We start from the raw sequence: 27,933 nt of genomic DNA, 5'->3' as shown, positions 1-27,933 counted from the left end.
AGGAGCTAATGTCCTAGAGAGAAGCTTTCTTAGCTGCTGAAGGCTGTGCTCCAGCTTTGCCAGCAGCTGGCCCATCACCGTAGCCATGGGTTGGCTCCAGCACACAAAGGGATTCCTGCTGTGCTGTCTCCTTGTGCTGCCTCTCCAGACGTGGGGACAGGAAAGGGGTTTGCTTTAGGGATGATGGGCAGTGCTGGGTATATGCTGCGAGGCCGCTCTGCGTGGCATGGGCTGCATGCAGAGCTTCATGGCTGACCCATGGGGGGATCAGAGAGCCCCCTCTAAGGCCCTGCAATGCCTTCTAGTCCGCAAAATTCTCATGACTAACACTTAGGTTGGTTTACTCTGTTTTTCTCCCTCCTAAACTGTCTTGGTAGGAAGAACATTGGCATAGAAGCCTGTTGAAGCAGGGAGGAAGCCTCTGAAATGCATTTGGGCTGTATGCATGTGGCCAGATGCTGGCAGAGCTCAAATCAGTCCAGCCTCTTGGTGCTGGTGTCTGCCTCAGCAGCCAGGATCCAGCCTGTTGGGCACCAGCTGGTGGAGCAGGGCTGTGCTCCCCAGTGGCTCTGTTTCAGTACAATCTGTGTGCTTCTCCTCACTGTGCTCCAAGGGCTGCACATGACTCATAGCTCGTGGGTAAGGCTGATGGATGCCGCTCGCCTTTTTCCTCTGCATCCTCCTTACGCTTATCCCTGATGGCAGCATCGCAGCTGCGCAAGGACCAGTGGGGTCTGCAGCGTGGCTGGGGGCTTCTCCAGCCTGGCTTCAGTCTCATCAGGCTTCGCTGTTTCAGCATTAATGTGGTGCTGGCTTTAAAACCAGCTGAAAATCAATCTTTACTGTCAAGCCCAGAGCGCGTCCTGTCACTACAGGCTTAAACCCTCACTGAGCTTGGCAAGAGTTGGGCTCAAAGTCACTGTGGTGCCTGTGAAGACAATACTCTCCATTATGTGTTAGTGTCATCAAGTCACTCTCGTTAAATCCTCTAATCCTCGTTAAAATCTACAGCCTGGCCCCAAATGAATGTGCAGAGAGACAGAATTGGTCCTGTTGGACCAGCTTTGATTTAGTATCAAATACTAGCAAAAGACAAAAAGAGCATCATCCACAAAGCCAGGTCATCTAAAATGAGATGAGGAGCATACTCCAACTCCAGCGTCTTAGTGGAGCACCCCAAGTGCAAGCAGGAGGCTGCTGTGCCTTTGGAATGCTGCCAGTAGGAAGTCAAATGTAAGAGGAGGAAAATACCTTTGGAAAACCTTCATATTTAGAAACAAAAGGTAATTTGGAACCAGAAATAGAAGAATTCTCACCCTGAGGGTGAGACTCATCCTTCATAACACGATCTGTTAAAAACAAGTCATCAGCATCCCTCAGGGCTTCCTGATGGGATAGAGGGTGCTGCCAGACAGGGGGAGGAGTTGCTCCGGATGGTGTGTCTCTGCCCTGTCCCAGAGGGGCTGAGCTTTGCTGCCCACAGACGGGGCTGAGGCATACTGCATGTGTTCTCTGTGCGTGGTGCAGTGTCTACAAGTGCACGGGTGGGGTATTTGTGCAATAGAAGCACAGCTTGATTTCTTCTTCTGTAGTGCCCCAGCAGACAGCCCTCTGCACCAGAGAAGACCGTTTATGGTAGCAGAGATTCCTTTTTCATAGCTCAGCTCTCATGGACTGGTTACATCCTGGCCCTCATCTGCTAACCCTGTGCTTATGTCCCCTATAGAAGGGGGAAATGGCACTGTGAGTCAGTGTGAGAGCTGGCAAGGTTCGGAGGTGGCACCTCTAATGGCAAGGGGAAGTTCAGAAAAGACTGTGGCTATTGCATCCGTTCCTATATAACACCACTGCACGTTCCTCTGGGATGCTGCCCAGAGCTGGGGTGGTCCTGGACCTTCTGTAATACATCCCATCTGCTTCGTGCTTTGCAGATCGAAGCTCTTATGATGGAGATGCAGAATCCAGACACAGGCATCAAGACGCAGACGCAGAGGGTGACGGTCACCAACATCCCACATGCTGTGGCAGGTAAGAGCTGCACCAGGGGAAGGGACCAGGAAGTCCATCGAAGAAAGGCTGTGTGAGGACCCTGTGGCCACTCCAGGGTTACCATTGCCTGGATGCATACTGGATATATCCCAATAAATACTTGCTGTACATCCTTTGGGCCATGCCTGCTCCCTTTATCTCGTTCTCACTCCTGTCTCATTTCACTCCTAGGTCTTTGAATCAGAGACACACAAAGAGTGATAGTCACACCCTTTTAGCTGTCTCCTGTGAGTTTAACTCAAATGACCTTGCTTTCGTTTAGCACAGAGGTGAGTAGGTGCTTCAGCCTCCAGACCTGTCATATTCCCAGTGAGGCTGAATCACAAATCAAGGTAAATATGAAGATCCAACTAAAACAGGCAGCCTGGAGTCAGGCTGAAAGAAGGTGCTTCAGAAAGGAGCAATAAACCATTAGTCTCCCCTGTAAAGTTTTCTGCTAATAATAGTTCTCATTCAGTACACAGGCAAAGAACAAAATACTCGGCCCACCTCTCTGCCTGTAAATGACAGCTTCAGGCAGGCAGGGAGCTGTGCTGCGTCACATACGGCATTACAGCAGCTCTTAGCACAGCCTCCTTTCACAGGGCATTATCGCTGCCTCTGCTTCCCTGTTCTCCAGCCCTTGTGAGGCATTCTCCACTGTAGATACTCAGAGATGCTGTAGCAAAGTTCCCTCCATTTACTCTGGTCTTTCTGCAGCCCTTTAGAACACAAAGGACAAAATCTCTCCCTGAAAGCAGTGATTTTTGCTCCAGGTGACTCCGCATACAACTTGGCCAAATAGATTCTGTTATCCCTGGCTGTCAGTAAATAGTTTAGGCAGCACTGCAGAGAAGCTTCCTCTGTACTGAAGATGATGTGCCACCTCGAATAAGAGCAGGGAACAAGCAGTTCTGATGTCTGACCAGTGTAAAACACCACTTCCTGAAAGTCCATGGCTGGATGATGTGGAGGGAAGGTGCTCGTTGATGCTCATCCTCTTTGTGCGTTGTCTGCTTCAGTCTGGTTCCTCAACCAGACTTGCTGCGAGTTCCTTCTTGCATATCTCCTAAACTGCAGTCAACTTCTCATAGGCAAGGGAGTTCCAGTCTCTTGGCATGGTGCTTATCACCCTAAATGATATTTTTAGCGCTGTGCAAGCTGTGTGTATATATATATATAACATATATATATGTGTATATCGGCCTCTGGGTGTTGCAAAACAGTGACTCATGTTTAGTGAGGGGGTGGTGAAGACATCAGAGCAGTGGACGCAGACCCACTGAAGAGAGTTTGTCTCTTCATGTGCAGGAAGCCAAGCGGTTAAATTCAGTGCAGGGAAATAGCTCACAACAGAGAAGACCAAGTTAAATGTGCACCTTTAGGGGAAAGTGCTTGCAGAGAGCGCTGTTTAGAAATGAGTGATGAGATAATCCTTTAATTTCATCTATTTCAGGAAGCAGGCAGCAGGATAAGAGCCCTGAGTCCCTATTAGAAAGTTAAGTCAATGTCAAGAAAGGCCAACACCTCGCTCTGCAATCCTGGGGGATGTTTGGAGGAAAAGGCCAATAACTGATCAGGGAATAGTGCACTTCCGCACTGTTTAAATGGAAGGAGGGTGCTGGAGGCTTGGGTCTGACTGGTCACACTGCAGCATAAGAGCTGGGGGAGAGAAAGTGAATGGAGAAATCTTTGCTATGTGCTTTTACCACTACAACTTGGATCTGAGACTTGGGCGTCCCTTCTGCTCGTGTCCCTTAAAGGATTCCCCAGGACCTGTCGCTGTTCTCATACTCAGAGTGAGACAGGACCGTGCTCTGTGAATCTGGAGGCACTTTGCAGTGAATCTTTCAAGACCAGATGGTTCAAACAAGGGGCACTTCACCTTCCCTGGGTGCGGAAGCTGTTGTGTTGCTTATGTCCTCTCTAAGCCAGTGCTGAAGGTTTAAGTGTTGTTGCTCAGGCCACATGTGCTTCTGCACACTCCTCCTCAGCTGACTGCCTGCCTCAGGCTTCTTCTCCCAGGGACTGATGCCTGCTTGGTCAGGAGAAAGCCTGAATGACAGCAGGGCCAGTGAGGGCAGTGCATTTTCTCTCTGCTCTTTATATGCTGTTTATCACTTCTCTTGCATGGTGCATTTGAAAGCATGTTTGCAAGAAGTGGTCAGTGGGACCCAGAGCACAGGGAGAGGTGAAGACCGGAGAGGTCTCGTTTCACTCATGATTTAAGCACCTGACATGTGCTTTGCTTTGCAGGTAATGACATACTGCAGTGGATTCTTCAGCGCTTGCAGGTCACTCAGGAAGGTGGGTAGAAATGTAAAACTTGAGGCTTGGAGTTCTAAAACTTGAAGGTCTCCATAGACAAAACCTCTCAGATGAATTCCTCCCTCCCCAGTAGCAGCTCACTTCTAGGTTCCAGTGCAGTGTCCCTGTGCAACCCAAATGTCTGCCTTCTCCCTTTGCAGAGGCACTCCACCTGGGGGACATGTTTGTCAAATACGGATACATCTACCCTCTTCAGGAGCCAAAGAACCTCACCCTTAGGACAGATGGAAGCCTCTACAGGTTTCAAGTGAGTTGCATCTTCTGTAAAGTCTTAGTCCTGAGGCCATGCTGTGTAGCCGTGCTCGTTGTCCAGTGTGCAGGAGGAAGGGATCCACAGAGCAGCCTCAGGCCAGTTCCATATGTCAGATTATGGTTTATAGGGAAACTCTTGATAGTTCCTTCAGCTAAATCGGTGTGTTTGTTCTACTTCAGAATAGCTGTGCCTTCTTCCAAATGTGTGTTCCCTTCCAGGTCTTAAAGTAGCAAATGGATTTCCTGGTTGAAAACAGAATGATCTGGGGAGGCTGAATGATGAATATACAAAAAGCTCAGTAACAACAGGATGTTATCAATGTTCATGGTTGGACTGTTCCCAGTACGATGGGAAATTAGGGTACCATTGGTACTTTGAATGAGGAGTCTGGTTCCTGCATGGTGCCAAATCAGGCTCCAGCATCTCAGTGCTCAGGCGGCAGCAGGGGGTTGGCCACGTGAACCTGTTGCAGAGCAGGAGTGGGTTGACATTGGCAGTCTGCTGGGCTCAGTTCTGCTGTGTCTGGTACCACTGTGAGCTGACACGCAGCGATGGAGCTGAAGCTCTGAGTGCAGCAGAGGAGAGCTGTCCCTTCCTTCAGTGTTGTGTGAGTTCCAGGCTGCTAATGAAAGCCTTGTTTTCCTGCAGACCCCTTATTTCTGGCCTGCACAGAAGTGGCCTGCAGATGACACGGACTATGGTAAGTGACAGCACTGCGTGGTTAGGAGGTGTAGTGCAAGCACACAGCCCTGCACTGTGTTTGCTGTTCATCTTTGTGCTGTGTGTCTGTGTGCCATGGCCTTCCCTTGCATTTTCTTTCGTACTCTTTCATGAGTGATTCCCAGTACTTTGAATTGAGGGAACACTCTGGATGTGACCATCTTGTGGTGGCCTTGATGAGAGAAAATGCTTAAGCTTCTCTTACTTTCCACTGAGCTCCATCAGACTGGAACCCATCTGAAATACTCTGCTGGGCAGAGGAGACTTTAAACACAAGGTTAGATTTCCTGAGTAGTTAAGTGTATTCCTGGATCTGAGCCCAAGACTTCCTGTCGATTTGGATCAAGTCCTGCCTTCAGAGATGGCTCTTTCTTTGTATAATGCCCAGTGGCTTCCAATATCTCCTGATGGCGTTTTCCATAGCAATCACTTGTTGCCTTTATAATGCTTTTTATTGTAGGTCTGGTCATGAAACTTGGTTTGCTCGTGCGGGCTGTGAGATCACGGACTGATTTGTTTGTACCAGGGTTGTCCTCTGTGGCTTTTAACTATATATGCTGTAGATCTTCTGGGGAACTAGAAAAGCCCAGTTTAGATTGGGATGCTTTTAATAGAACTTGGAGCAAAACATTGGCTGGTGTTGGGAGAACTTGGAGGTCAAACTGCGAAGAACCTCAGCATTTAAACATTTGGTCCAATATCCTTTGACCTGTGAGACCTGAGTTCCCAAAGGAGGGGTGATGCTGGCAGAGGCACACACAGCCCAGTCTGTGTCACTGCCTCCTGAAGCAGCAGTGACAAAGGGATGCCCCATCCCTGGCAGTGTTCAAGGCCAGGTTGGGCAGGGCTTGGAGCAAGCTGCTCTAGTGGAAGGTGTCCCTGCCTGTGGCAGGGGTTGGAGCTGGATGAGCTTTAAGGTCCCTTCAACCCAAACTATTCCATGATTCTATGAAAGCACCAAGTTAATTTTTCTTCAGTGAGCTTTTGTGAGCTTGGAGCTCCTGCCTGGGAAGGTTCTGTAACAGACAAAGATTCCTCTGTTTGTCATGGGGGTAAATTCCTTATTCTTGGGTTTGATGCTCTTAACTGACTGCTTATTGCTTCTCCCTCCACAGCAATTTACCTGGCAAAGAAGAACATTAAGAGGAAAGGTGTTCTAGAAGAATATGAAAAGGTGAGGACATATTGCACTTGTTCCACTGCAAGCCTCTCTGTTGTAATGAATGGAGCATGGCAAAAAATCACCTCCTCAGTCGCATGAGGGGTTTCTCCAGCAGTGCCAAAGGCCAAAATCTTGGAAGTGAAAAAGTCACCGGCACAGGAAAACACTCTGAATCGATGGTGACTGCATCAGGGTAATGGCTCTTCGCAGTGGTATTCCTGAACTGTTGCAATTCATGTAATTCCATGCAGAACAATCTGGATTTCTTGGCTCAGCCACCATCCTGGCCTAGCTGAGCAATGGAGAGTCAAGAAAACCCTTCCATGGAGCTCCTGGTGCACAATTATCACACTCACTGCTGCTTTGTTTTTATTCCAGGAACATTACAACATGCTCAACCAGAAAATAAACTACAAGTGGGATTTTGTCATCATGCAGGCCAAGGAGCAGTATAAGTGAGTTGACTCACGTTCCCTTGTTTGCAGCGCTGGGGAGGGTGTGAGGCAGCAGAGCTTCCCTGTCTCGGTACACAGATAAATTGCAGTCTGAAAGTATCAACTGCAGCTTTAAAACAACCTGCAAGTGCCCCTCAGGACTGTAAAATAAACCTGCCTTTATGTCAGCCTGGAGTTCTTTTGTGTAACATAGAAGCTTTATTCACCTCACACTCTGTGAGTGAAGAATTGGGTGCCCGCTTGCAAAGCTTCATCCTCTGCACCCCTCTTTCTCTCCCTGCCCACCAAAGCCATCGAATCGATGTGGTTGTGAGAGCATGGGCAGAGGTGGGTCCTTCCCTGTGACACATGCTCGTACCTCGTTGCAAATGGCTTTTGCACATGTGCAAGTGTGCAAGGGGAGGTTTAGACTTTGCACCTAATGTAGAAGCCAGGGTCTGATGCTGCAGCATTTGAACCCTCGCTAGAGACAGCTTCTTTTAGCTTGGGGCTGTCCCTGAGCATGTGTGGATCAGGCCACTGGGCTCAGGAGCTGCTCCTGGTTCAGTCGTTGCTTGCATGTGTCTCACAGCTGAAGCGAATGGCCTGAACCAAGAAGCAGTGAATGTTCCCAGCAGGGATTTATGGAGAAGGCTCTGATGCAGACTTGGGCACCAGCCAAAATGACTTGATTTTAGAAGCTGAATCCTTCACATTCCTGGCAGAGTCAGTGAACGTGAGATGGGGATTATTCCTTTGGAGACAGCATCATTCCTATTGCTATAGGCTCCTTTTACCTTGTTTTACCTCCCTGCACAGCAGCGCTGCCTCTGCTGCTCAGCACTGTTTCTGCTGGGATGGAAGCCAAGTCCTCCGAATACAGCTCATCAGATAACTGTCTCATTAGACACCAAACTGTTGTTCTTGTAAAGTGAGGTCAGACTCGGCCTAAGAGGTGCCAAATGCACTTTTAAAGTTAGATACCGACACTGAACGGGCAGAGGAAACACGTCTGAGGCTGTTTGATGGTGATGCTGGGGCAGACTGGTGCAAAGCAGCCCGCATCCACCCTGCTAACCACAGCGGGCTGGCCACATGCAAACAGCCTTTTGGGAATCCTGGTTTGCCCATGTGAAATCCCAAATTGTGCCCAGGACTTTTCTGGGAAAGAATTAGTTGATGCAAGCCCAAACCATGCTTAGTGCCTCTTGTGTTTAACAGAGGTGATTTGGGTTTTAGTGCCTGGGAACACTGCTTGGTACCATTTCCAAATAATTCCTGTGAGAAATGGCCCCCTTTACAGGGATGAGACATGTCTGGGATGCATCCCTGCATGGCAGCCATCAGATACTGCCTAGGGACATCGGGCATAGATAAACTTGAGGCAGCAAGGCTGGCTGCAAGTAGCGGGTTGTTAGCATAAGGCTACCCAAGGGCTGTCTGTTTAATCCAAAGAGGATGTGTGGGCTCCCAGCTGAGCTCAGCAAGATGGTGGCTTCCCAAAGGCTGTAGTCATGTGTGGCCATGTGGGCAGCATGATCTGCACTCCAGAATGAGCTGGGGTAAGAGGTGCTCAGGAGGCTGCATCACAACATCACTCAGTCAGGCTGGGAGCCACAGGGCAGAGGACAGTGGAGGTTTTGCTCCTTTCTCATCCCACTCATTTTAGGAGAGCAAAATCAATGCATTCCTATAGAGTAAATCCCGTTCTTGGCTTTGCAGGGCAGGGAAGGAGCGGAAGAAGGTGGATAGATACGCCCTGGACTGCCAGGAGAGAGCCTACTGGCTTGTGAACCGAACTCCTGTAAGTAGAGTGTGATGGTGCTTTGGTGCCTTGCTGATTCCCTCCTGCAGCCACTGGGGACAAGCTAAGGGTATGGCCATGGGTTTAGCCCGGCCTACCCTGAGTCCAAGCCACCTTCCTCCTTGCTTGCTCTCTAAGGTGCAGCTCCAGGAGGGGAGCATTCCCAGATTCAGGGTGCAGAGCCCCTCCATAGACACTGCTGGTGGCCAGGAGCTGCTGTCAGCAGAGCCCTTTGGGGCTCAGGGGTCTCCTCATGCATTTGTGTAAACCACAGACCTCAATACAAATGACTTAACAAAGCCATTGGTGTTCTTGTCCACAACAGCCTGGCATGATGGATGTCCTGGAGTATGGATTAGACCGTGTGACGGATCCCAATGAAAACAAGGTAAACCAGGTGAGGCAGAACTTTGGTTTTCACACCTATGGACTTGGCAGGACCCAGACAGCATCCCTGTGATTGTGTTTTTGGGCCCTGCAGGCTGGGTGAGTCAGCTCTGCTGTGACAGCCCAACAGGCCAGAGGTTGGAGCCGTCTCGTTGTCCAGGGTGTGGGGCCCTCAAAATAGGCTTTGGCAGCTCCTTTAGGCTTGAAAATACTTTGTCAGCTCTCTTGCCACACCACTTGGTGTGAGAGCTTAGCTACAGGATGTGTTTTCTGTGCTGCTGAAACTGAATTCAGGAACCCTGTCTCCAGATGCTCGTGGCTGCCTCTTTATTAGTGCTGGATGAGCTGTGTGGGGTGTAAAGGATCAGTGAGAAGATCAGGTTTAAATAAAGGGACAGAATACCTCCGGAAAGGGTGATGTGTGTCAGGAAGATGGAGAAGTTGGGGTGGTGGATGTGAGACACAGAACACTGCCTAAAAATGTGTATTGTTTAGTGAGAGCACAAACGGAGTTGATGAACTGACGCTGTAAGTGGTTCAGAGTCCCCAGCAAGACAAATGCAGGCGGTGGATGAGGAGCTGGAGCTGCTCTTCTCTTTCTCCATCAGTCCTCTTAAGTGATCCCGTATTTGTGCCCTTAATGGTGTTCATTTGGCAGCGCAGTCAAAGCCTCTCTCAGCAATGAAATGCAAATGTGGCTCTGATCACACTCACTGGATTCCCACAACTCATTTTCCTAACAGCCTTTAAACATCCCAGCAGCCAGAGGCAGGGTAATTGCTTTGGCCAAGTGTGTCCTGTTGCTATAGAGACTGGAAATGAGCAAAGTGTGGGCTTGGGGTGGATTTTGTTTTTCCTCGCTCTAAGTAGCGGCTGCTGAAAGCCCTTTATTTGTAAGAGGAAAGGAGTGGTGGGAAGGGAGAGGGATGCAGGAGGAGCAGCCAGCGTCTCGCCCACAGTTCTGCAGCTCACGTGGAAGGAGGGTTTAGGTTTGCAAACGGTCTGAGAGCCCCAAGCCAGCTGCTTGGTGGCACAGGGGAAGTGAGCTGAGGGATGTCTGTGCTGTTCCCACCCTGCACATGAATCAGTTCCCTCTGTCTATAGAGACACCGAGGAGAGCATGAGCCAAGCAACAAGTGACAGGAGAAGAGGAAATGGCCTCAAACTGCACCAGGGAAGGCTTAGATGGAGCTGAGGAACAATTCCTTCCCCAAAGGGTGCTCAGGCATTGGAACAGGCTGCCCAGGGCAGGGCTGCAGGCACCGGCCCTGCAAGTGTGCACAGACCATGGAGACGAGGCCTCAGTGCCATGGGTCAGTGGTAGCCTTGGCAGTGCTGGGGAACAGTTGGGCTGGATGAGCTTAAAGGGCTTTTCCAACCCGGTTGATTCCATAATTCAAAGGACACAGGCTCGGGGAGACTTCACTGCCTTTCAGCTGGTCTCTGAGCAGAACAGGGAAGTTTCTTCTTGCTCCTCTTTCTGCTTTTGAAAGGGCAACTGCCGTACACAAGGCAGCCAGAAGCTCACACAGAGACAGCTTCGGACCAGCATCTTTCTTCCTTCTGTTTCTGCAGGCTGCTCTCACAACCCCCTGTGGCTCAACAGCCTTTGGGGAGCACAAGGGACAGCCCCAGCTCCTCAGGTAGATGCTGAGCTACACTGTGCTGTGCTGGCCGTATCTTACCCCTGCTGAAGGCAGTGCAGAGTTTATTAATGTTTTCTGTGGACCTTGTCGCTGGCTCTGGCACAGGTGAAAAGATGAGAGCATCAAGTGCGTGAATCCATTTGATTTGCGTCTCTCTTCCTGCTCAATCCAGCTTCATTTTGTTGGCCAATTAATTGTGTTCTATCTTGGCAGCTGAGAAAGAAAGAATTCCTGGTGATAATGAATTCCTGACATCAGAATGACTTCTGTGAAGCTGCTGTTGGCATGAGCATCTCCTTCACTTGCTTCAGACCCTTTGGTGGGCTCCTCCCTCCCTAATTGATAGAATCCTCTGGGGATAAACAGGCACTCACACTGTTTTGAAGGGGCTCTTTTCACTGACCCACGGGCATCCCTTGTGGTTATAATGAGTTAGGAGCTGTAGCTGGGCTGGAGGAGTAAGGCAGAAGTAGCTGTCCATGGAACAGGTAATTAAGGGGTGCTTTAGCCTTTCATTACCCAGGTCTCAGGCTCATGATCGAGCCTCCCTGCTTAAAGAGTTACCAGGCAACTGCCAGAGCCCATTGACTCACCTGCAGATACACACTCAGCTTGTGCTGCCTTCTGTAAGCAGTGTCTATGTAGAATGTGCTTTGGCTTAGCCAAAAAGCACTGTGCTGGATTCAGGGATGGCTGAATGAAATCGGCTTACTGTAATGCAGTAAATGAGGCACAGAGCATCATAGTCATTGCAGGCCTTTCATTTTATTAGTTCCTGTCCATTTGGCTGCCTGGTAAATGCATCGCTTCTGCTGCATGCATTGCATCTTTTCAGATAGCAGGGTCAGAAGCAGAGAAACAGGACAGGGATTTGGATGAACCTGGGCACATGGACTGTTGCAGGTTTAGTTCCAGCTGTTGGGCTGGAAGCACCAGCACAGTGGAGATGCATCTTGAGATGATCTTATGCTAGAGTTGGAATCTACCTCTGGCCTGCTGGGCTCTCAGCTGACTGCATGTAGGGAAAGGTCCATGTCTGTGGATCAGAGGATGTGTGCATGCAGTGCCCTGGTCCAAAACAAGCTCTGGATAACATTGACCTGTGCTTGCTCTTCACTCTATCTGGGCACAGAGAAGCTGTTCAGCTGCTCATGGCCTCTGTAAGCACTGAACTGGCCAGACAGTGCCAAACCAGAATGACCATTATCTCCACAATGTGGTCAGGAAGGACCCACATTGAGAGCAGAGGAGTGAGTGGTTAGCTGGAAATCAGCAGATATCCCAGTTCTCATGGCTTCATCCATGTGGATCAGCTTCATCCATGGCTTCATCCATGTGGATCAGCTCCAGACATGGAGCTCTGCAGCAGGTCTGGCTGGCTCCCAGCTGAGCTCTGCAGCCATGTGTGCATGGGGAATACTCAGCTGATGGCAGTGGGGTGCAATGGAGCTGTGCAGGGTGTCCCAGTGCTGCTGTGTGTTCAGGAGGAGGATGTTTAACAGCACCCAGCACTCACCCCGCACAGACTGAGGCCTTTCACTAATTGCCATTTGATTTGCAGCCTGCAGGGCTGGGAGCTCATCCGTGGTAATTGCAACAAGTCACTTGTTCAGGGCATTGCAACATTCATCTCATCATAAGCAATTGCTCCTTTGTTCCTTATGTGATTTCTGTCCAAATGAAGGAGGGTGGCACAGGGCGCTTGGGCATTGCTGCTGTCAGTGGCTTGGGGAAGGATGGTGATGATGGGGACAACTGGCAGAGTTCAACAGGACACGGGGAGGCTTCAGGGACCCTTGTACCAGCAGCAAAGCTGGAAACTGGTCGTGGAAATGGTGCAGGATAAAGGGAAATGAACTGTGTGCAGCTCCAGGGTGAAATTGCTGAGATGCCTCCCAGTTACTGTGGATCTGGGAGCTGGAAAGGGCTGAGCACAGCCAGTACCTGCAGGTTCTAATCCCCTCCCACCGTGGAGCCCAAAGCCCCCTGGTTTCCCAGGACCAGCTACCCAGAGGGCTGACCTTACACTGAGGCTGTGGCAGGAGGGGATCCTTGGTGTAGGATGCACTTAAAATAAGTGATCTCTCCTTGTTTGCAGACATGGCATTAGCTTTGATTTTAACTTACCCACGTATAATTTCCCTGTTGTGATGGCATTTTAATTCATGCCTTTCTTGCTCTATGTAACATTTAACTTCCTGTGTTCTCTTTCTCTTTCCCACCAGCTGTTTGTCTCGTGTGTGTGTGGTGTGCTGCCTGCCTCTGAGGCCCCTGTAGAAGATAACACAGCTTTACTACCATGAGAGCTGCCTTCGAGCCACTATTCCAGCATCCACCTTTCCTCACCCCTCTGCACCAGGCCTGTCCGAGGCTCCACTTCAAAATACAGAGGAGGAAATGAGGGGCCTTTTAAAACCATCTGATGATGTTAATGTGTTGCTTTTCCCAAAGTACATGTCTTACTGACACTGAAGTTCCATCAAATAGGACAGTTCAGCTGTAAATCTGATGGGGCCTGGTTCATCTCTTGGGTTCCCCAAGGAGATGGTGAACTCCTGTTGTGCAGGCCTGAAACAGAAACCTAAGTTCTCTTGTAGGGCAGTAAATGCAGTGAATTCCTCTGCACAGGCAGGTGGTTCTTGGTCTGTTTTGGGTTTTTTCCTTACATTTCTACATCCATCTGAAACAATGCTAATGCTTTTGAAATGGGGGGAAGAAATAGTGTCTGTGTGTAAGCTGGCCTTAGCAGGGGTGCAGCTAAGAGCAGAGAAGGGTGAAAAGCTGTTCCTTAGTCCATGTGTCCTTCCAGGCCCCTCTGAACCGGCAAGGAAGGCTGTTCAGTCTTGTGACCAGAGATCCTGTGGTCCCGTGGGCCTTTTCTCCCCCTTGATGTGTCAGCCCTTACCCTCTCATGCAGTTCTTGTGCGTGGCCAGCAGAGCGTCGCTGCTGGTGCAGGCAGTTTGTCCTTGCTGGGCCTGTGTGTGCTGCAGTCATTCAGAGCTGGTAATGCTATTCCCAGCAGAAGAAGCTTCCTGTCCTTGCAATGCCACAGTGAGGATTTCTGTCAGCACTACAGTGGCCAGGCTGGGTTTGTGTTGGGATCAGATGTGCTGGCTTCATGGTAGTGCTGTACAGATTTGATCTGCTGCATATCTGCCTCCTGCTGCTGCAACGGTGAGTGTGCCCTCCCAAACCAGCTAGCTGAGCTTCAGCAAAACATGCAGGTTGTTCTTCCGTAGAAGGGTTTCTCCCTCCTGAGCAGGACCAGTGACAGTGGTTAAATACAGAAGCAGTGTCCCCATGGAGGTCCCCTCAGAGCAGCCCTGGGAAGAGTGTCTTACCTTTCCCAAAGTAGGGGCAGCTCAGGGTGCAGGTTCTCTGGTGTGGAGAAGGGAGAAGCAAGCAGCCTGTGGCATTCAATACCTGATGCTTCATCCCTCATCACTCACAAACTGCCCCTCACCAGGGCTCTCTGTAGACCCATGTCTGCCACAGGGTTAGCTTGATAGAATAATGCTGGGATGCAGCTCTTGCTGGCTAGAACAGGAGATGAAGAACTGAAACACTGTGTAAGCCTTTAAAGGCTTGCTGGGAGCATCCCTGACTTTGCCTGTCTTTCCTTCTGCCTCCCACAAAGTAACAGTGCTTCAAAGGCAGCTGTGTGCATAAACACCCTGCAGTTAATTTCTTGCCTTCAATTGCTTGCTCATTTGTGGATGACATGTAACACAGTCTGAGTTATTCACATCACAACGTAAACACCCTCTGCACAGCACACAGTGCTTGTGAGGCTTTTAATTGTGCTGTTTATATTTTGCAATGTGTTGGTTCCTGTCTCCTTTAGCTAATATTGAATGATCTAATCTGTGTCTCATAAATGCATCTCTTTTAGCTCCATTAGAATAACCCCGTAATTGAAGGCATGCAGGCAGCGATGGAAGCAGCAATGCTGAACAGTAAATACAGCTGATGGAGTGATTTACGGTGTGTGGATGCTCTTAGCTTTGATGAGACCCTGATTAGCTGAGCTGCTGCCTTTGAGTTTAATTGCAATGGGAATTAATTGGAGAGCACGGCACAATGCAACGGTGGCTTCGTGTCTGAAAACAGGGAGGTGGAGGCACCCATCCCAACTGAATGGTTTTTGTTTCTTTTGCAGAAAAAAACCCTGGATGTCTATAGGAGAGAGGTGAGTTTTCCTCCTTTCACTTCTCGGTGCTCATCTCACATCAGTGGTGCAAGAGGGTCCCTATAAGGATGTTTCTTGCCTCTGCACCTCCCACTGCAGGCAGTGATGGGAAGGCTCAGCCAAAGGCAGACACCAGGGCTCAAACCCAGTCGATCGCAATTAGTGGTGGGGATGTCTTAGGAGATGCATCCAGTGGCGCCAGCATAGAGACAGCCAAGGATCAGTGGTAATTACATGCTAAATCATCCAGAGCCATTGTAGGTGCCTGGAATAGTAGCTATTATCCAATTTTCATATAGCACGGGGAGTGCTTTTTAATTACTTGCACATTGCAAAATGCTTTTCTGACATTTGCGATGAGCTCAGTGAAAACAGCCATTTTACTGAGATAGTTTAGGGATTCCCTGATTCCTTGGTTGTCCAGTAATTAGGGAAGGAGCAGTTCCTGTTGTAGTTAGCCTCACTATCTGGGAGAGGGCATGGTTGAGGTTCAGATAGAGACAGCCTTGTCTTCACATCTCCATGCTCCTAACCATGGATGTGTCTGATCTCTCTCAGATCATGTACTACCAGCAGGCCATCATGAAGACCAGAGTGAAATCTTCTGTCTCTCTCGGAGGGTAAGTCCTGATTTCCCTCTGTCCACACATTAATTAGTCTGCAGCACTTATCTCCTAATGAGAAGATGAAGCTGTCTGGTGACTCAGGCAGGGGAATCCATGTGGTGGCCTCACACAGTGTTGTTTGTGCTGTCTGGGCTGTGTTGCCTGCGCCAGGAGGCACAAGGAGAGGAGGGACCAGTCCCAGGCAGGATGAAGAGGCTCCGGAGCTAAGGAGAGCTTTGCTGGGAGTGTCTGCAGAGCAGCAGCAGCCTCTCAGTTGAGATTCTCTCTGAATCAAGAGATGTTTGCACTGGTTGGGGCTGGGTCATGCTTGGGACCTCAGCAGTGTGGAAAGGCAGCTGTGTGGAGGCCGCCCTGGGAGGATGCAGGGTGAATAACCAGCAGGGACACACTGACCCTCCTGTCCCTGGTCCCTAGCCCTCTGGATTCAGCCCCGGTGAGTGTTACTGCTCACATGGTGATGCTCACCAGAAGACAACAAAGCTGGGGATGGTTATTCTGTATTATGAAGGAGCCTACATTTCTGCATGAACACCTAAGCAATGAACTGGCAATTCCTCTTCTCAGTGTCTCAGGAGTCTTTCCTGATCAGACTCTTGATGAAGCCAATGAAGTGCAAAGTGCCATTGGCCACAGGGTGTTTGCCACAGGCATTTCTTATCTGCAGGCCTTCCGTGCTGGCCTGTTGCCCAGAGGTGCAGTCTGTGCACCAGTCTGTTCTACACTGTCATTGCCACCCGGAGGCTCATATAGAATCTAAGATAAACAGGGAGCTCAGGCCTGTTCCCTGGGAGCAGATAGTCATGGATGAATGAAATGGGAGAAAGTCTGGGAACCAGTGCTGTCTTCTGAGAAGCACGACTTGTCAGGCACCAGCATTTCATCTGTCACTGCCTCTCAGCTCACTTCAAACTCTCCTGCCTCAATTTTCCAGGCTGTGAGCTGGAGCAGGGAATGCCTGGCTGCCTTCCAGGAAGTTTATGATGCTTGACTGTTTGGCAATGGAGCTTTTCACTTATTAGCTCTAGTCCTCTGATGGGATAAACGCCTATCACCTAGATCAAAAAATCCTCAGGAAATCTGGGTCTCCAGCTCAGCTGCAGGATTGGGTCCAAATCAAATTGTTATTGATAAGCATCAATGTGCACACATCAGGGCACTGCATTGACGGAGGAGGAGCTGCAAAGCATTCATCATTAAAAGGACAGGGCAGTGTTACCTGTGTTGACAGGTTTAGATTTATAGCCTGATTAGCATGTATGGGTTGGAGGGAATTATGCAGGTGCTGAATGCCTTGGCACTTCCAGTGAGAAGATAGGATCGAGCAGGTCTGCACCAAACCTGTGGTATGCTTTGTGCAGCAGCACTGTATAATGCAGGATGGATGCCAAGGTGCCTGTTAGCAGCGGGCCCTTGGACAGTGCACTCCAGCTTTGAGCACATGAAAGCAGTTTGGCCTGGAAGGAATTTTAAATGCAGAAACCAGATGAGTTTTTCAAGAGTGAAGAAAGGAGAAAGCTGAAATCCCAGCACATCAGGGAAATGGGCTGTAATTACAAGTCTGGCCAGCTTGGAAGGTAGGAGAAGTGTTTGTCTGCATCCTGCTGGGACAGAGACATTTCTGCTTTGTGCCAAGCCCTCAGAGTCGTTTGCAGCGAATGAGCTGTGCTGTAGGTGAGAAGAGGAAGGAGAAGCTGGGATTTGCCCTCAGCATTCCCTCACCGATCCTGGGGCTCCCATGGCTGCAGAGAACCCACCTGAGCAAATCCAGTGCTTGCTCTCCTCTTGTGTGGCACCTCCCTCTCTGTGATGTGTGGCACAGGATCTTCAGATACCTCTGAAGGCATCTATTCATTTGGTTGTGATGGGGCTGGCTGCATTTCTGCCTGCAAATGAACACTTGTTTTGTTGGGTTTACTTGCAGGCTTGTGAAGTACTCGGAGCAGTTCCTATCCAATGATCCCATCCTGTCTGGGTGTCTCCCCAGCAACCCCTGGATAACAGATGACCCTGAGTTCTGGGATCTCAATGCAAAGCTGTAGGTATTGGTATCTTTTGCCAGGTTTACATGGGCCACTATGCTGAGGGGAACCACTGACTGCATCATGATACCTGGTATCTGACCATGAGCAGGGGAGCATTCCTTTTCTGACCTAGTTTGGCAATGATAAAGAAGCCATCTCTTGGGAATACTCCATGCTGAACTTTGAGCATTACCTTCTTCAAGTGGAGTCTTCCTTAACATTACAGAAATTCCTAAACTGAGGATGGAAGTGTGCACTCAGCCCCTGCTGAGGGTCTGATCCTCCTTTTGGATGAGCACAGTCTACTTTTACCAGCACAGGAATGGAATAAGACCAGTCACACTCAGGTGTAGCACTTGGCTTAGTATTAGGTGCTAAATGAGGTGCTGCCAATGGTGCAGCAATTCAGGGTTCAACTGCTGGGCCTTGGTCTTTGCACACACCTCAGGCTGCTTCTTAGGAGAGTTGGAGGCACATCCTGGCAGTCCATCCCCTCTCTGAGGTCTCCCTTGGTTTTCCCTTCAGATAATATTTGCTAATGAGAGATTGGCATCTCTGGGCTGGAAGCTTACAACATGTTATGGTTCTTATTTGAGCCCAGCAATCCTGTTAGAGTGATAATATCCCATTAGACAGCCCCAAAGGATATCTTCACAAAATGCCTTTGTGAGAAGCAAAGCTTTGGGCAACAACCAGTGCCTCCTCCAGAATGGGGCTGAATCAGACCTCCAGCAAAGCTGGGATGTCACTGGGAGAGCAGCATAAACCCAAGTTAAATCCTCATCCCACTGTGTACCAAGTTATTTAATTACAGCTTACTTAGTGGCCTGACTTGGGGAGCTCATTACAGCATACAGAGAGTGCTGAGCAGTCCCTTGGCATGCCAGGAAAGGGTACTTTGGTTTTAATTAATCTGTCAATTCGCTGGGATGCATGAACCTGGCAGTGCTGTTTGTTTGCAGGGTAGAAATCCCCACCAGGATGCGTGTGGAGCGGTGGGCCTTCAATTTCAGTGAGCTGATACGGGACCCCAAAGGTCGGCAGAACTTCCAGCTCTTCCTGAAGAAGGAATTCAGCGGTGGGTCTGCAGTGTCCCTGTCCCCGTCCCCGTCCCTGTCCCCACGCAGCTGAGACAGAGCAGTGCAGTGGGTGCTGTGAGTGGAGACAACCACAAAGTCACAAGTAAAAGCAGAAGTGCCTTTGGAGGCGGTGGCTGTGCAGCCAGTGCGTACAATACCATCTAGTGGCACAGGACACAAAGTACAGCCCCTGTGCAGGGCGCTGCTCCCAGGCTGGAACTGGCTGAATTCACAAGCACTGGAGCAGGGGAAAGAGGTTTTCCTCCTTCAGTCCCAAGGGGGTTTTCAAGGTGGCTGTAAGAATTGGAGGGACTGAATTGGGGCCAACGCATATTGGGTCAAGCGTTCAGTTTAGGAGTTGATAAATGGGTTTGATTGTGTTTTCCTCAGTCTCGCTCTCTGCTGACTGCATCCTTGTCACACAGGAGAGAATCTGGGTTTCTGGGAAGCCTGTGAGGATCTCAAGTATGGAGACCAATCCAAGGTCAAAGAGAAAGCAGAAGAGATTTACAAGTGAGTGGGATAATTTTGCATTCTTAAACTCTCTGTAGCTGAACGCCATCACCTTCTTCCACACCCTGTCATGCTCCAAATGGCTTATTCCTGGGACTTTTCTTTGTAAGCTGTCATCAGATGTGGCTGTCCTATGTCCCCACATAGGAAAGGAGCTGTTGAAGATAAAAGCATAAGTGTTGTGTTGTTTTATAGTTACTTTTCCTCTGTTCTCCACTATTACATTTACGTCTTAGCATGTAATTTGAACAGAGGTGTGGAACAGTAAAGATCTCAGGGCTTCCAGACCCATTTTGCTTCTGGTGAACTGAAAGTTCGTTCATGTTGCGTGTTAACAGTGCAGGAGGAAGTGACTCCTCAGTCAGGAGACTGACTGTCCAAGATGAGGACAGCGAACTGCAGTGGGCAGCTGAAGGGACTTCTCCTTTCCTGCATAGACAGAGCAATCTCCAGGCATTCTCCAGCTGTTAATGGCACTGCTGATTCTCCTCCTTGCAGGCTCTTCCTGGCTCCAGGAGCAAGGCGCTGGATTAACATTGATGGCACAACAATGGGCATCACTGTCAAAGGCCTCAAGCACCCTCATCGTTATGTTTTAGACGCTGCTCAGACCCACATTTACATGCTGATGAAAAAGGTTTGTTACTGGTTTCCAAAGCCTTGGGGGGGATTCCAGTATCCTGGGCCTGTCCATGCCTTTGTGTGCTATAAATTGTCACTTTCAAGTGGCCTTTGTTTGAAAATCACTTAAATTTGCTGACTGAAGCAAGCACTGGTTCAGGCCTTTGTATTTAGCTGCTGCTGCTTCCCTCGAAGGCAGTGTGTCCCCAGGGTGGTAGACATCAGGTGTCTGCTGAAGTCCAGCTTTCTAATACCAGCTTGGTACCAGCTCATTCAAAGCCTGAACAAATCTTTCAGCTTCACTCAGTACCACTTTGTGTACCTCTGTACACAGCAGGCATCCCTATGGTGGGATGCTTGTATCCAACTGGATTTCACCAGTGGATGGGAAAAGTAGTAGCAATTGTGATATAACTGCAAGAGTTTTGTACCAGGAGCATAACCAGACACCACTGGCCTGGCTAAGCTCAGTTCAGAGCCTTACCTGGTCTGGCTCTTACCTAGGAAGCTATACTGTGAGATGGAAAATCCTGGGAATTTTACACCCGGATGAAAGGGTATTGGTTTGAACAGCTACATTTGCCTGCAAGATGCAAAGTCCCTTTGGCTGCTGGGGGAGATGATCCAGTTCCCAGCCTTCCTGGCTGCTGAGCAGCTGTATTTGGTGGTGATTTTAATAAGGGTGTTTGCAGCCCGTAACTACCACTTTGTCTCTTTTTCTCCTAGTAGGACTCCTATGGCCGCTATTTAAAGTCTCCAATATACAAGGAAATGCTGGCCAAGGCTGTTGTGCCACAACAGACTGTCAAAAAAAGGCAAGTGAAATGGGATGTAATTGTGGGGTTTGATTTTCTTGTTGTAGCAAGGGTAGAAAAAGCCTGAGTTGCAGCAAAATTACTGTGATTTAGATGTTTGCTTAATGAAATAAGATTTTTCACTAAGAAGATGCCTTGCTTTGAGAGGGATGATGCTGTTTGTGAGCCCTTTGGAAACAGCTTATGTGCAGCCAGAAATGACGTGGTGATTGCTTGGCTGCTTTGTGTGTTGGGTCTGTTTGGAAAGGTTGTGATGGTTGATCATCGCTCCTTTCCTGGATGGAAGGAGAGAGCACTGTGTGCTGGGCATGGGAAAACTCCCACCCATGAGGCATTGACTACCACAGGAGACACAGGTCCAGGGCAGGGTCCTCCATGGGGTCTGCTCAGCTCTGTCTGAACAAATCCCTTGTGAAGCAGAGGTGACAGGCAGCCACAAAGGGACAGACAGCATCTTACTTGTGAGTGACTGTTGGCGTGAGGTAGGTGGCCATAAAGGAGGCTTGAAATGGCTTTTTCCCCAGTTAAAATGAAGGTTGTGTAGCAAGTTTAGGCCATTTGAATTCCAGTTAATTCTTTAAGCTGAGCATGTGATGTCAGAGCCAGACTGGGCACTGTGCTGCTTTCTCTGTTCCTCTTCCACTCATCAACCTAACAAGTGAGAAAGAGGAATCATGGCCTTTCACACTGTTGTTTCATCTAAAGCCCATTTTCAAGGCAGTGGAAGAACCCCTCCTGCTGACTTGCCTGGGTTTGGTTAGCATTAACCTGAGCCACACATCACATGGTCCCTGGTTGATCCTGGTGACTACCTTCGTATTGGTCAGTGCTTGCTCTGGACACTCAGGATCCTGGCTCAGCTAAAGGTTATTTACACTTGTTTCCACTGCTGCTGGTGATGGCTTTGCTGAAGCAGTAGTGGGTGGGTTTTGGTGGTATTATGGATCCCAGCAACACTCAGACTGGTCCCTGTCTTGATCTTACTGAGGGCACTGGTTAAATTCCACTGATGGCAGTTGTTTGGCTTCACACTGAGTGTTAGTTATGTGCAAACACAGCGAAAGGAGTAATGTACCAGCCACCTCCTGGCCCTGGGGTCACTCGGGAGGACCAGGACCGGGGCTGCTTTTGTGCTTTTAGCAGTTCTGTGGCTGATGAGTCCTTTAGACCATCTCACCCACATTTGCAGCTCTTTGTGGTTGTGTGGCTGACTGTGGCACATCCCTCTCTGGCTCTGAGCTCACCCTCCTGGTAAATTTGCTTACCGGGGGGAGGTTTTGATGCCCTTCTTTTCAGTAACCTCCTGCTGCTTCCTCTCTGCTCAGCTCCCCTTTCCTGTTCGGGCGCCGCACCCTCCCCTCCAGCCCCAGCCCCATCATCCTGAGGCAGCGGGAGGAAGAGGCCAAAGCCAGAGAAGCCGCCACGACCGTGGACATCACGCAGGTCATGAGCAAGCTGGATCGCAGGAGCCAGCTCAAGGCGGATCCTCCCAAGTAGGCTCTGAGCAGGGCAGAGAGCAGGGAAAAGACGAGCCGAGGCTGGCGCTGAGCTTCGTCTCGCCTTCCTGAAGATGTCAGTGCTGCTTTAGGTTTCCCAGCCCGGCTCTGCCAGCAGCCTGCTCCCTGCACGTTTCCATGGCTCCTGGAGTAGCAGAAGTCACTTCCCAGGCATGGCAGAGCCAGGCTGATGGCTGTGCTGGACTCGGGATGCAGGCACATCCCCGCACAACTCGAGGAGGAGATGCCTCCTGGCTGCCCTGAGACGTCCCCAGGCTGGGCAGCCCGGCTGCATCTCCCTGTCTCCTGCTCCTCCAGGAGGTGGGATGGCACAAGGCAGAGTAAAGCTCTGCCATCCTAATTCTTTGGGTTCAAACCAGCCTTCCTGGGAGCAGAGGTGGATGATGCCACAGGGAGCAGGGTGAGGTGGCCCATGTCAGAGCTCGTCTGTGCTGGTATCCATCCTCCCAGGGGGATGTGCACCCTCCCAAGGGATGCATCCTGGCACACCCTGAGAAGAGTGCATCCCTTGCTTCCAGTGTCCCTTGTAGGCAGTGCAGTGGAGCCACAGGCAGAGGAGTGGGATAAATTTCTTGTGAGAAGGTAGGATGAGTGTTTCGGAGGGTTTAGCTGAGTTTCAGTGGCACTCCTGGGTCCCCCCGGCAGGCTGGAAGTGATGACAGAAAGCTCAGCTCTCCCTGTGACTCCCCACATGATGAGCTCAGTGTGCAGGTACGAGGAGCCTGGGTCTGGCAGAAGGGCTCTCCACACCTCTGGAGGAGGGCTTGAGAGGTACAGTATTGGCTTTGTGTTTCTGTTGTCAAATCCTTCTGCCTCTCGTCTTGTCTTTTCCCTGCTCTTCTATTTCCCAATCTTAAGAAATTCTAACAGGAGGTAGTTCCAGTCGAACCAGGGCTGAGGTGTTAAGAGCTGATTTCAACTTTTAAGTAGGGGTTTTTTTGCTCTGCCTCTTTTCCTCTTTAGAATGAGGCAACCTAAAATGCTACCTTAGTGCTAAAGAGCTCAGGGAGATTCCAGGCTTTACTGGGAAATCCCAGCATGTCTGGACCAGGCCTGAATTACCAGAAGTGGGGAGGCTTCCTGCAAAGCCTGGTAAAGGGAATTGGGGGCAGCAGAAAAGCTTCCTTGTTTGTTAGAATTTAGGGGAAGCAGAGGGACTGGGTGGGAAGCCCTGAGGAGCTCCTTTACTCCCGTTCATATTATTCATCTGTTTTTCACTACTGGTATGATCTTATAGGAAATGGGAAATGGGGAAAGCTGGATGTGAGTGGGAGCCTTCAGGCACTGGGTGGTGCAGCCCAGCCCCTTGTGAACAGGGCTGCAGTGAGGTGATAGCTCAGCTTTGAACAGTGATTCTTCACCTCCCCGGTGTGTTATCAAAGGCAGAATCAGGGCTCCATGCTCTGCTCTGGTGTCACTGCAGCAGTGGTCTCCTCTCTACAGCTGAACTGGGGAGATTCTCATGACCTCCCAGTGATAAACCTTCTTAGAGGAATTGAAACCAAGTTGCGTGAGTCTCTTTGCTCTGATGTCAAAGTCTGCTTGCTAAGTCTGCCCTTATTCCCACTGGAAGCAAGGGCAGATTGTGCAATGCTGGGAGGGTGAGCAGCTCAGGCAGGAATTCACGTTAAATTCTGCTTAAAGGCTGTTTACATCAGGTACTGAGCACCATCAACCTACCTTGACATGAGGGAACGGAAGGACACTCAAGAACTTGGTCCAAAGCTCCTTGGGTGTGATAAGCTCTGCCCTCTCTTCACTTTGTATAACATGGAGCACTGAGCACATTGGGATTGCCAGTGTGTAGGAACATGTGGAAGATCAAGTCAGGGTATAAATAATAAATAACAAATCTGTGTGTTCCAGTCAGTCCCTCTGATTCTACTCCCATTTTTGTCTGCATCTTCGCTTTTTATGTTCTCTTCATTCCTTTCTCTGATTTTTTCATCATCTCAGCTTCACATCGCTGTGCCCCTGACACGGGTTAATGCAGCACGTTCACCAGTCACTGTGCTTGTGAAACACCAGCCCCTCACTGGCAGGCAGAACCTGGCTCTGTTCTGCTTACACAGCGAGGAAGCTAGCACGACCCAGTGTGCTCCTCATCCTCACTGCTCAGGCCCTGAAGAGGAAGGTCGCCTGGTACAAAGTGTGACCACGGGACAAACCGAACGTCACTGCGTGCCAGGCAGGAGGTTGGTTGTTTCCCCTGGCAGTCAGAGCAGTTGGTTGTGCTGGTTCTTGGCCATTGCTTCCATGCATTCATCTGTCTAATAAAAATAAATGTAGGAAATGAAAAAGGAACCAAGTTCTCATCCTCCTCTGTCTGGTCTCGGTGTGTTCATCCCTCACTGTGTCATCTGTCTCACGTGTGTGTCTGTTTTCTGTACCTGCCTCTGCTCTCAGCTCTTCTCTTTGGACCCTTGAGCTGTATTTAGCTGCTGGGAGTGAGTCCTTGGGAAACAGGAGCGAACCCTGCATGGGGCTTGTCCCGAGGGCTGAGCTAGCAGGGCTGGAGCCTTCACAGGGACACTGCGGGGTTCAGCACAAGATGTGGCTTCTTGTATTACCAGTCACCCGGGGCTGGAGCTCGGTGGCACGTTGGTGAGCTGGTTATGCTGTTCACCGCCAAGCTGGGGATAACAGAGTCTTCCACGCCTGGAGCTATCTGTTGTAAGGGATGAGACAAGCGGGTGTCTCTGGCAGCATCCAAGGTATGGGGCTGGAGCTATCACAGAATCCTAGGCCGGGTTGGGTTGGAAGGGTAAAGACCATCTAGCCCCGACTGCCCTGTTGGAGCTGGAGGCTGATGCTGGTAGCAATGACCCTGTTGGTCTCCATGGGCAAATTGTGGCAGCTCTGGTGCAGGAGGGCAGGGAAGGGGACACGGGATGGACCTGCGGAAGGGGGGACACCGGCCCGGGTTTGCCTTGCCTCGCCTTGCCTCGCCTTGCCTCCCAGCGGGGCCCTGTCTCCTGTCAGCACCAGCAGCACCCGGCCCTTCTCCAACGGAGGAGCGGCAGCCATGGGGCCGCCAGCCGCCCTGAGCCTGACCGAGCCTCTCTCCTCTTCCTCCCCGCAGCCGCACCACCGCGCCTCCTGCTCCCCTCACCCGGCCATCTACACCGGCACCAGCGCCCCGCCGTCCCCCGCCAGCCGGCCCCATAGCCCGCGGGCCCTGCCCCACAGCACCGCGGCCTCGGGCAGCGCTGAGGGGGCCGGCCCCAGCCCCGGCCCCTTCCCCTCGGGTGCAGGGGGGCCCCGTGCGGCCGCCATGGCCTTGGGCCGGTTGCTGAGGCGCGGCCGCCGGGGCCCCCCGGCCCTCACCACGGTGTCGCCCGCGTGCTCGGCTGTGCCCCACGGGAAGGTGCAGCCGCTGGGCGGGCGGGAGCGGCGGCTCCGCAGGGACACGAGGGCCGTGAGCAGGTAAGGACCCCTCGTGAGGGCGTTGTCCCCGCCGCCATTTTGGTTCGTCATTGGCTGGGTTCAAAGAGGTTAAAATAGGGTGTGCTGAGCCTGTTGAAGTGGGGATTGTGCTGCTTTGGATTGAGATGAGCTCTCGGGCAGAAGCTCTTCCCTGTGAGGGTGCTGAGGCGCTGGCACAGGGTGCCCAGAGAAGCTGTGGCTGCCCCATCCCTGGCAGTGCTCAAGGCCAGGTTGCACACAGGGGCTTGGAGCAAGCTGCTCCAGTGGAAGGGTCCCTGCCCGTGGCAGGGGTTGGAGCTGGAGGAGCTTTAAGGCCCCTTCAACCCAAACCAGGCTGGGATCCATACTGCAGTCGGCTGTCACTGTCTGCCCCATCTCGGCCTGCCCTGGGGCTCTGTGTGATGGTGGCTGCCAGGCCCAGGCTCCTGCTCCGCTCCTGCCTCATGTCAGGCAAGCAAACCCTGGCCATGTCCCTCACTACGAGCCCCGTGTCCTCGCCCTGGTCTAACCCATCTCATTGTAAGTGGATGTGTCCGCATCATCGATTCCAAAGCACAGATGTGAGGGCTCCCTCTCCAGCTGGCTCTGTGCTGCGGCAGTGCCAGTGCTGTACACGCAGCACTGTGTGCTCAGAGCGGGGTGAGTGCCCATGCCCTTCATTTTCCATGAGTGCCCAGGAGTTCTGCTGTGGGGTTTGGGGTTCGAGCAGTGTGAAGCTCAAAGCCAGGCTCCGCGCCGCACGCTCGCTGCCTCGGAGCACACCAACAGTGCCCTGTGCGTGATGAGTCTTCATTCCACAACACAGCTTTTTCCAGGTAAGAGCAGACGCGCCTTTAGAGAGCCACATCCACCCCATAGACTGCGAGCAGCGGGAGGACAAGCACGCCCGGGCTCGGAAGGGCTCTGTGAAGGAGGTGATCTGCCCTTGGGAGAGCCCCATGGAAGAGGGGAGAGCCGGGTGATGCACAGCCCAGACAGCGACGCTCTTTCCAGGCCTGGGACCACAAGGTTTGCCACCTATGGCTCAGTATATGGGCCATGCCAATGAAGAAGTGCATTAAAGCCATCCCTCAGCATCAAGGAAGCTCGGATTACCACAGCTATGGATAACAGACCCTGGTGTACCCATCTGTAGCTCAACAATGTGACGCATTTCTGGACTGGTTTTCTTTCCTATCTTTGCTATATTCAGATCTATTCGTTACAAACCTCTTGATAAATGAACCTCATTTCTTGCCTTATAGCAGCTGGAGAATGTATGTATACATATACCCTGGGAAAGGGTGGCTTATCTGAGTTGCTTGGCCATGAGGTGTCAGCACACTGTACACAGCACAGCTGGAGCAGAGCTTGCAGGCATTCTTCAGAGGAGGACTCAGACTGCAGTGCCAAGCTGGGGGCATGTTTGTGTCCCCAGCTTGGGTCCACCTCTTATTATTAATAATGCTGTCTTAATCTCAAAGCAAGTTCATTAAGAGGCAGCTGATTGCTGGGGAAATTACAGTGAAAGAGCTGTGTACTGAATGGCATTCCTTAATGCAAACCAAAAATGATCCCAAAGAACAAGGAGTGCAGGAGAGCAAAGGCTCCAGAGCGCTTCTGTGTTAGCTCCAGCTTCCCTTCTGTGGCCTCTCAGTGCCAGGATGGGTTTTGGAGCCATTACAGCTGGGAAAATCCAAACCAAATCCATGTTGGTGGTTTGGGCCTCTTCAATGCGGGTGATGCAGTACCACTCTTTACCTGTGTTGTTATCAAGAATGTTAGACTGCTGCTTTCCTTATGTCATGTCAGTGTTTGAAGATGGGGTTTTGTCCAAGCATGGAGGGGTTTCCTGTGTGTGATGTGGGTCATTATTCCGTAGATTCACGTGGCCTGTGACTTCTGGTGTTGCTGCTTGGTGCTTTCTAATTGTAAATGGATCTTTGCTTGTGTGGCTGGTGTGGTTCATCATGCTGACTCCTGCTGCGGGGCTTAAAGTCTCTCCTCACATATGGTGAGTGGTCAGGACTGGGATGACACTTCTAAGCAGAGGATCAGAAAGATGCAGCACCCCAAAGCAAAGGGTGCTGCCTGCACTCCTCAGGAATGTTCTCATGTCTGAATGTGTGCTTGCTTTTGCTGGCTTTGCTTGGTTGGAAGGATTTGGTTCTGCTCTGGCAGTCAGTAGAGGTGGCCACCTATTACTAAGAAGAGACAAATGTGGTCTGTTCTTGACTGTTTCTGTTAATATTGTTCCTCTGCTGCTCCTGACAGGACACTGGTCATGGATAATCCAGGGAACACAACAGGCAAACTTTGTGCTGTGTAGGAGTTAATAATACTATATTTAATATTATGTATGTATAATAAGACCTGTCCTACTA

General features: G+C 50.7%; 2 protein-coding genes across 11 annotated transcripts in view; both read left to right on the top strand.

Moving 5' to 3' along the window:
• LOC136021311 (regulator of G-protein signaling 9-like) overlaps positions 1–25,313 on the top strand; it is a 26,946-nt gene extending 1,633 nt beyond the window's left edge. Inside the window, exons 2-19 of one of the 10 annotated variants that reach the window (XR_010615727.1) lie at positions 1,932–2,028; positions 4,285–4,335; positions 4,497–4,603; positions 5,258–5,309; positions 6,445–6,503; positions 6,870–6,946; positions 8,648–8,729; positions 9,055–9,126; positions 14,923–14,952; positions 15,511–15,572; positions 17,500–17,613; positions 18,562–18,677; positions 19,104–19,191; positions 19,690–19,828; positions 20,542–20,627; positions 21,953–22,915; positions 24,718–24,858; positions 25,227–25,313. Coding sequence is in view for 3 of the 10 variants with exons in the window: in XM_065693392.1 (XP_065549464.1) it covers positions 1,932–2,028; positions 4,285–4,335; positions 4,497–4,603; positions 5,258–5,309; positions 6,445–6,503; positions 6,870–6,946; positions 8,648–8,729; positions 9,055–9,126; positions 14,923–14,952; positions 15,511–15,572; positions 17,500–17,613; positions 18,562–18,677; positions 19,104–19,191; positions 19,690–19,828; positions 20,542–20,627; positions 21,953–22,124 (1,404 nt within the window). In the remaining 7 variants the exon portion in view is untranslated. Of the gene's footprint in view, positions 1–1,931; positions 2,029–4,284; positions 4,336–4,496; positions 4,604–5,257; positions 5,310–6,444; positions 6,504–6,869; positions 6,947–8,647; positions 8,730–9,054; positions 9,127–14,922; positions 14,953–15,510; positions 15,573–17,499; positions 17,614–18,561; positions 18,678–19,103; positions 19,192–19,689; positions 19,829–20,538; positions 20,628–21,952; positions 24,449–24,717; positions 24,859–25,226 lie in introns of those variants that run through there. The other 9 variants (XR_010615726.1, XR_010615723.1, XR_010615728.1 and 6 more) reach the window with 9 other exon arrangements.
• On the top strand, positions 24,966–27,933 carry LOC136021614 (regulator of G-protein signaling 9-like). Its single transcript, XM_065694038.1, has 2 exons — positions 24,966–25,570; positions 26,376–27,933. Exons 1-2 carry the CDS (start codon positions 24,966–24,968, stop codon positions 26,530–26,532), a joined length of 762 nt encoding a protein of 253 aa, XP_065550110.1. The 3' UTR covers positions 26,533–27,933.

The sequence above is a fragment of the Lathamus discolor genome, chromosome 13 (genome assembly GCF_037157495.1).
Source record: "Lathamus discolor isolate bLatDis1 chromosome 13, bLatDis1.hap1, whole genome shotgun sequence".
NCBI lineage: Eukaryota > Metazoa > Chordata > Aves > Psittaciformes > Psittacidae > Lathamus > Lathamus discolor.
Note: the sequence above shows the minus strand (reverse complement) of the source record. Positions and strands in the feature narration are given on the sequence as shown.